This window comes from Mesitornis unicolor, unplaced genomic scaffold (assembly GCF_000695765.1).
Source record: "Mesitornis unicolor isolate BGI_N332 unplaced genomic scaffold, ASM69576v1 scaffold3514, whole genome shotgun sequence".
In the NCBI taxonomy this organism is placed as follows: domain Eukaryota; kingdom Metazoa; phylum Chordata; class Aves; order Mesitornithiformes; family Mesitornithidae; genus Mesitornis; species Mesitornis unicolor.
In genome coordinates, this window is record NW_010181900.1 from 5,310 (window position 1) to 13,160 (window position 7,851).

The window sequence follows — 7,851 nt, forward strand, 5'->3', positions numbered from 1 at the left end:
CTCTGCGTGCTACGCTAAGGTGAAGAGGCTGACGGCATTAACACGGGGCTGACACGAGGCTTCCGCCTGGTACAGACCTGAACTCGCAAGATCCCCACTGCCAAGGCACGGGGAGTGACTCCTGGACCTGGCGGCAGGTTTGTGTGTGTTCAGTCCACAGGCACTGTTAAACCCCACAGAGGATTTCACCTCTGCGCAATCACGAAGGGAGCTGAAAGTTCCAGGTTTAGCAATACCCCCAATTCCCTCCCGGGGTCCAACCCACCGCAGGACAAAAAAAAGGAGATCCTGCTCGTATTTCCCCTAGGACAACATTTCCATGGATTAGGAGCAATGCTGCTACAGAGACGTTCTCCATGGAAATACCTTCGGGAATGTCAACCTTTCAGTCCCTTCTTTCCATTTCAAATCCTATGGGTAAACCAGAATTAGAGAAAAGGAGAAAAGATTTGCTCTTACCCCATTCCACCGCGTCCTCCTCCCCGCCCACCTCTGCTCATGCCTCCGCGATCATATCCCCCTCTTCCCCTGCCCCGGTTATCAGGGCCGCTCATATTCCGGTTCTCTCCTGGGCCTGAAAAGCCTCCGGATTCCTGTCCGTACACATTCATGCTGCTAGGATGGTCCTGACGGAACGAGCCTGAGGACATGTGTAACAGAAATGTTAAGGGACTGCAGACAAAAGCAGGTATTTTGTGAAATATCCAAGCATCCTGCACTTCTGTGCTTTTTCAAGCACCCGTTCACCCTCGCCACGCTGGGGGGTTACCGCGATTTGCCACTGCACCAGGCAAACTGTTTTTCAGTGAGAAAGGGCAAAACCCAGCTACAGGACGCTTCTCCCTTCAACACCGCTGCAAGCTCTAGACCCAAAGGAACGCCACAGCCCCCTCAGAGGCAGCCCACCCTGCAAGGGCAAGGACAACCCAGCCTTTCCTCCTCAACCCCGCGGCTCTGCTAAGCGCACTCACTCTGCTGGCCGTAACTGCTGCTCTGCTGGCTGTACTGGCTTGGGGCCTGGCTGTAGGATGCCGCTGGGGGCGGCGGCTGCTGCCCGTAGCTACTCTGCTGGCCATAGCTAGTCTGCTGTCCGTAGCTGCTCTGCTGCCCGTAGGTGCTTTGCTGGGAATAAGTGCTCTGATCGTAACTGCTTGGCTGCGTGGAAGAATAGCTGGAAGAGAAAAGCATTGAGAAGATGGGAAGATGTGTCGATTCGCTGGCAACGCGCATTAGGCTGCAGAAGTGGCTCACATGAGAAGGTAATGCAATTAGGAGCCATATGTAGGGCTGTAAACCATTTAAAAAGGTGAAGTCATTCTATGGAGGCTAGTCTGGTGGCAGGAGACAAAATGAACCTGGTAGGCTGCGAAAAGCAAAATCCAGGAGAGTGTTCACAATTTATTCACAGCCCAGAAAGAGGCAGAAGTGGCAGGACAAAAGCCAGCGGCAATGCAAGTAACAATCTGCCTCTTTCTGCCTTGGGACTGAAATATTTTCAGCTGATGGATAATAGAGCAGTCCCCCTTCACACATCTCAGGCTTTCAGAATTTCAAAACACACACTGTAAATGTCAGCACTGGCATATTACAGACACCCGAGGGGAAGAGGGGAGCTCCTCGTCAAAGCCACGTGCAAGGAGGCAGCAAAAGGTCACTAGAACACACTCTGCATCCAGGAAATTTCTTAAAAACACTTGTCATCATCACACCTTGCTACTGTGTGTACGCAGAGACACTTACACAATCACTGCTCCATCCTTCCTACGACAAGAAGTACCCCAACAGGAACGACACCTCCCTCCTCCCAGGACACCAAACCTCCTTCGAGGTTTAAAATCCTTTGAGAAAAAACCGCCCAAGTTAACCTGAAAGGTCCCACACCAGCTGCAGGAGGCTGGGAGAGTTACCTGGTAGGAGGATAGGAGGGCGGCGCAGTGACGGGCTGCATGGGGTAGCTGGCAGGCACCTGCGGATAGCTGTAGTTGCTCTGTCCATAGCCGAGGCTGGGCTGGCTGTAGCCCGTTGTACTCGATTGCGGCTGGCTGGTCTCTGCTGGTTTGCTGCCATCCTGGGGTCTACAGAGCAATATTGAATGAGAAGGAAACGTTGGTGCAAACCCCCACCTCCATTAGCAGCCAAGGCGCTCAGATTCCCCCAGGACAGAATGGCACTGCCCCCTTCTTTGGGTAGCGTTACGAGCTGGCACCACGACCGCGTCCCTCACTCTGGCGGCAGCTGATACACGCTTGTTAAGCACTAAGCACTTCAGCACCTGCTGACTGGGTATTTGCACAGTCCCCTGCCAGCATCCTGAACAGAGCGCAGAGCGCTGCTGCTCCTGCTCACCAGCTGTGCTAGAAAACCAGAGGCTTTGGCTCTAGAACTGCGCTGAGGATGTGAGATGGCCAGGAAAGTGGGCAGCAGCACTGCCCCCATGCTCGGGCTGCTTGTGCACAACACTTGGAAACGACCGGCTCGCAAAGCAGCCAGAAATGCTGCCAGTTAAATGAACCATTGTTTGGTTTAGATTCCAGTGCAAGCAGATATCGCCCCACATACGTTATCTGACGAAAGGGAAAGGATGCTGGGGGCTGGACGAGATGATCTTTAAAGGTCTCTTCCAACCCAAACTGTTCTATTATTCTACGTTCACTATTAACTCTCAAGGCCTGAAAATAAAGAGAACCCTTTGCATGTCTCCTTCTTTTATATTTGTCCCTGTACTTATAAAATACATAAAAATATTTTTGCTGTTATTGTTTACATCTCCAAGTGTTTATCAGAGCAGAGTAAGAAAAGTTAAGCAACATTTGTTGTACAACCTGGGAAAACAGTATTTTAAATTACGTCAGCATTCACACTTAGAGTAATGCCACAGATGAGGACAGGGCTGTGCCAGGCTCCACCCATCCCTACTGGAGCGGTAGCTACAAACACCAGGTAAACGAGTAACGCAGTCTTTATTCACCACTAAAAAAGTTTCCATTACGTATTCTAAATCTTTTATAGCCTGAGCAAACAATAAAACTAAATACACTATTGACAGACACAAGTGATTTGAAGAGGAAATGGTCTTCAGCATGCACATCCACCCCAGAAATCACAGCACGCAGCAGCATCCTGCCTGGCCCCGTGACTCAGGCTCAGACCAGACCGGTCCATTTTCTGTTCTACATCGTGAGTCAAGAGCCCATTTCTGCCGCTCGGTTGCTCTCCTCATCTCCCAGTAAGGGAGCTGACTCACCACGCCGGAGCAGAACCCACCCACGCTGCTTCCTCAGCCCCGCAACGCGACGGGATCGGATGCAGCAAGCGCAGAGCTCAAGCGCAACGGGCAGAGAAATCAAACCCAGCAGGTCCCAGTTCAGCTGGCGGTGTGCTGGGGCTCACCCCAACAGCAGAGCAAGCCCAGCCTGAGGAGGAACAGAGGAACCAGAGGTTACCTTGGGGGAGCGGACGCTGCTGGCTGCTGCCCGTAGGCTGGGTAGGCGGGCTGGGTGCCGTAAGCGGACGGTGGCGCGTAGGAAGCCTGGGTGGTGGTAACCGTAGCGGTGCTGGTATCGTAGGCGGCTGTGCCGTACCCCTGGACGGGCTGACTGTATGCTGGGGGGGCAGTCGGCGTGGTGTAACCTACAACAGACGACAGCCTCATCAGATCATTCTGGCGACCTTCGCCGGGACCATTTCAGATTACTGCACTCCTGTTGACGGGTTATCACACCTCGGGTCCGGCACCGATTTTACCACTGCAAAAATACCACAGACAACCTGAAAACGATGAACTAACCCATGCCGTCCCTTCGCTGTCCTTGACGAAGGCCCCTGCCCTGGGAAGCCTCAGCCCACAGCCCCAGCTCTACCCTCACCATCCAAAAATCACGCTCTGAGGAGCTCTCTGGAAGCCTTCAACCAGCATCCAAAGCTGTTTGTTTACAGCTACCGAAGCTCACGCTAATGTAATAAAGTGCAGACGGGGCAAGCTGCGGCGTGCAGCGTCTTCTGAACACAGGAGGACTGAACAGAGCCCCTGTCAGCCCTCAAGTAAAAGAAATCCAATCGATTTAAGAATTGCAATCCTGCCCTTTCAGCATTTTGCAAAATAAAAGCACAAAATGGCACCAGGCTGACTCGAGAAGTCTTTCTGAGTCATTTGTGAAGTTTATTTTGAACCAGTAATGCTGGAAACAAAAGAAAAGCACTTTACATTTGCTTTAACTTAAGGGAAAGGTCAAAAAAGACACGTAAGGTACTTCCCGATGTTTTATGTACCCTTGCTTTTCTTAGAATTTCAGTCTGCTTTACGTGAAAAGCTCAGGGCTCGTACGTTTCCTTCTGAACAATTCTACACCAACATCCAAGATCCCAGAACAGCTCCACGTAAATCAGTCTCTCCAGCAGCCGCCGCTGTGTAATTTAGCCAAGTGTTTGGTGAACTATAACCCCGGCATCAACACGGTGGCTTCTGAGCAGGTTTGTAAATCAGGAGACAGAAACTTCCATGAGAAAAAGATCCATTAAAGATTTTGTTGGCAAAGGCGGACTGAGAACATAAACACGGACTGGCAAAGAGCAGCCCACTGGCCTCAGTCTTACTGATGTGATCTTAACTGCAGCAACTAAGGTAACACCTTCTCCATCGCTTCTTATTTTCAATAGACACAGGACACTTGTGATGTCCTCTTCCTTCTAATTATACGGCACTTCAGGCAAATTATGCTGTAGCCTTTTGTTTCAATTCCCTAATTTGCAAAACCAACGTACTTCCAGCAGAATACAGCGTGCCCTCACTAAGCACCACCGAACTTCCACATCGCGCTGTCCCTGCTACACCACCAGGGCCCTTCCCAGTGGTTCTCTGAATCAGCGAGCAAAGAGGAAGAGAAGTGAGAAGAGGAAGTTTGCACAGCACGTTAGTTTAAACAAAACAACCTTCAGCTTTCTGTCTGGAGCAACGCTCTCGGGCTCTCTGGTTAGCCTCAGGGTCCTGGTGAAGGGGACATGAGCCTGTCCACTTCTGCCACCTGCGACAGCTTGCCTAGGAGCCCCTGCCCGCTCCCAAAAGCCTCATTCCTCCTGCCCTGGGCCCCCGTGCTTGTCACGCTGCCGCCCTCCTGCTGCACGCCGCGGGCCGGCGTCTGCACCGCAGGGCCGCCAACCTGAGACAGCAAAGGCAGAGAGTAAGCGGGTCTCCCACCAGGAAATCCCTCGCTCGAATCACTGGCACATCAGTCTTCGTGGCCGTGATTCCTTTTTGCTGAGAGGGTCTCTGGAAAGCAAAGTCCTGTCCCAAGCGTTGCTGAGCTGGGTGAATGGGATGATGCCAAACGGGATAAAATGAGCATGGTTTTGAGAGCCTAGGACAAATGTGAACAGTCCAAACACTTAAATGTGAGCCACCACAGCACTTCCACGGAGAGCACCGACACCAGAAGTTAAAGGAATCCTTATTTGAACTGGCCACGGCCTGACCACACACTAAAAAGCCTGCTGTTTGCCTAAGTACAGGCTGCAGTAAGTTCTGCTGAAGCCATAGCCTTGCCCTGAGCTGCTCTCATCGGACGTGCAGCCACAGGGTGGGCCTCCCGCGCCTGGCCCCTTCTCGGTACTGTGCGGGCAGCACTAACCTCCCAGATCCAGCAAGCGGGCAGGTTTGCTAACGGCTGGCTCTGCACAGTCAACAGAATAAAAGGGAGGGGGAAAAATAATCCTGAATTTTAATGCTTCAGCTCTAGATGGAGCATTTCTCTTGTGCAAGCGTGCTCAGCAGGGAGGGCTGGTACCACAGAAAGAAAAGTCGGTGATTTAACATCCCACTGGCCTACATTTTCATTTCAACAACTTAGTTTAGGCACTCTGAAAATGCCCTAGAGCTGTATTTTTGAAGGGGCACTTACATCACATCACTTCTCTCTCCTCCCCTCACTTATTAGTAAGATAAATGGAGTCTGCAGAATGGCTACTGGAAGAAAAGGCAACAGAAGAGCTTTGATAACCTGCTTTAAGAAGTCCAGTTACGTGCCTCAGCTTCCTCACAAAGTACCCAAGCCTGCAAGCAAAACCCTTACTGAAGTTTAGGAATGCTTCAGGCAGAGGAGAAGCCTGCAGGATTTGGCCCTCAGAGAACAGCAACTGCAAATACTGCATTCAAAGAGATTTATTCTGAAATAAGCAGGCTCCATGTCAGCCAGCAGCAGTTTTTGAAGGCTCCTCTCTGCTGCAAGCAGTATGAAAGCCACCCCCGGGGCCTGCAGGCCCAAAGAGGTGAGCCGTTCGGTGCGTGGATCTTCTACCAGAGAGGGTCTAGAGAAGGGGACACAGAGGCGACCCTCTCTCTGCTCCATTTTGCTGTAACAGATCATTGCGGTAGCCAACACAGCTATGGGCGTGTTCATTTCAAATTCTAAATACATTAGAAACTTACAATACACACAGCCACAAATTTTACAGGTAAAAAAAGAAGTGGGAGCTGGCTGTCTTGAGAGAGTAATTCCCATGTGGCTACTTAAAGGAGACTCATACTCGGACCTTAGAAATGATGGCTTTGCCCCCACACGACACTGTCAGAAAGCCAATACCCCTCCCAGATGCAGCTCTTTATTGACTCCTGTAATTCATGGTTCCACACTGCAGTGATTAAACAACAAACCGTGACCGCAGACCTGCTGGTGCCCATTAATCCCCTAACCCAGTGGCTGTCCGGGGAGCTGCAGAGAAGGCCGCAGGCTCCCAAAACCCTTTTCTCTGTAACAAAGCAACCAGAGAGACTCCAAGATACCTTCTCCTACAGCCTCGGGGAGGGAAGAAACACAACCTGGGCGGTAACTCTCACCTCGGGTGACCCACGAGTCAGTGCAAGGAGTGCTTGGGACGGAAAGGTCTAAAGCTAAAAGCTAAAACAAGCTCTGAGGTGATGCGGAGAAACTGTCTCTGCCGCTCCTGACGAGTCCCAGAAAGGTGAATCTGCAGAGGATTTGAACCTCCCTGACCACATCAGCATCTTACCCCCAAAAACAGGCTGTTAAGACAAAAAAAAAGGCACTTTGCTTCTAATTGTAGACATTCCTCTGCTACAAAAAGGCGATGCCTAGGAAAAATAGAGATTCAACCGTAAAAACTGGACATCTCTTAGGACATAAAGATGTACGCCCCAGGCAACACCCCAGGCTTTATTTAGCATGAAAGGCAGAGAGCGAGAGAGGGAGACAGGCTTTGAGCACTATCAGTCTCATCTGCACAGCGCTGGCTCCTCAGGGAGAGGCAGGTGTAGGAAGAATAAACACAACCTGGCACTGTGCCTGGAGAACATCAACAGCTCTGCCACAGAGCAGTGCCACACTGACTGAGGCAAACTGCACTTGGAAGTCTTGACGTGACCTTTTGCTTGATCACTTCCTGAGTTTTCTTGTTTTTAAAAATCAAAAGAAAATGAAGGTTTTTGCCTAAAGAGAAAAAACAAACAAAAACCAAAAACCAGCTGTGCAGTAAAGGTGACTAATATTATTCTTTCAGAAAATATACTCTTAAGGGAGAAGGAACAACATAAACAGGGCAGCTTCCTATGGCCCCTGCAGGACTGGAGTGTGCAGTAAGGATTAAGCTACTCAAACATTTCTAAGAAAGAAATTTTGGGAGTCCATAAATCCTTTTTGCTACCCATTCATATCCATGTACCTCCCAGTACCTGAAGGGGGCCTACAAGAACACTGGGGAGGGTCTTTTCACAAGGGCATCAAGTGACAGTGCAAAGGGTGATGGCTTTAAAGTGAAAGAGGGCAGATTTAGATTAGATATAAGAAAGAAATTCTTCACTGTGAGGGTGGTGAGGCCCTGGCCCAGGTTGCCCAGGGAAGC

The 7,851-nt window shown here is 50.6% G+C and overlaps 1 protein-coding gene across 1 annotated transcript in view; it reads right to left on the reverse strand.

Annotated features, from left to right (window-relative positions):
• Positions 1–7,851, reverse strand: part of EWSR1 (EWS RNA-binding protein 1) — a gene marked incomplete at its 5' end in the record, with an annotated part of 17,466 nt that overhangs the window by 5,308 nt on the left and 4,307 nt on the right. Inside the window, 4 exons of the mRNA XM_010183570.1 lie at positions 460–640; positions 972–1,171; positions 1,908–2,075; positions 3,444–3,630. Coding sequence (XP_010181872.1) covers positions 460–640; positions 972–1,171; positions 1,908–2,075; positions 3,444–3,630 — 736 coding nt within the window. The remainder of the gene's footprint in view (positions 1–459; positions 641–971; positions 1,172–1,907; positions 2,076–3,443; positions 3,631–7,851) is intronic.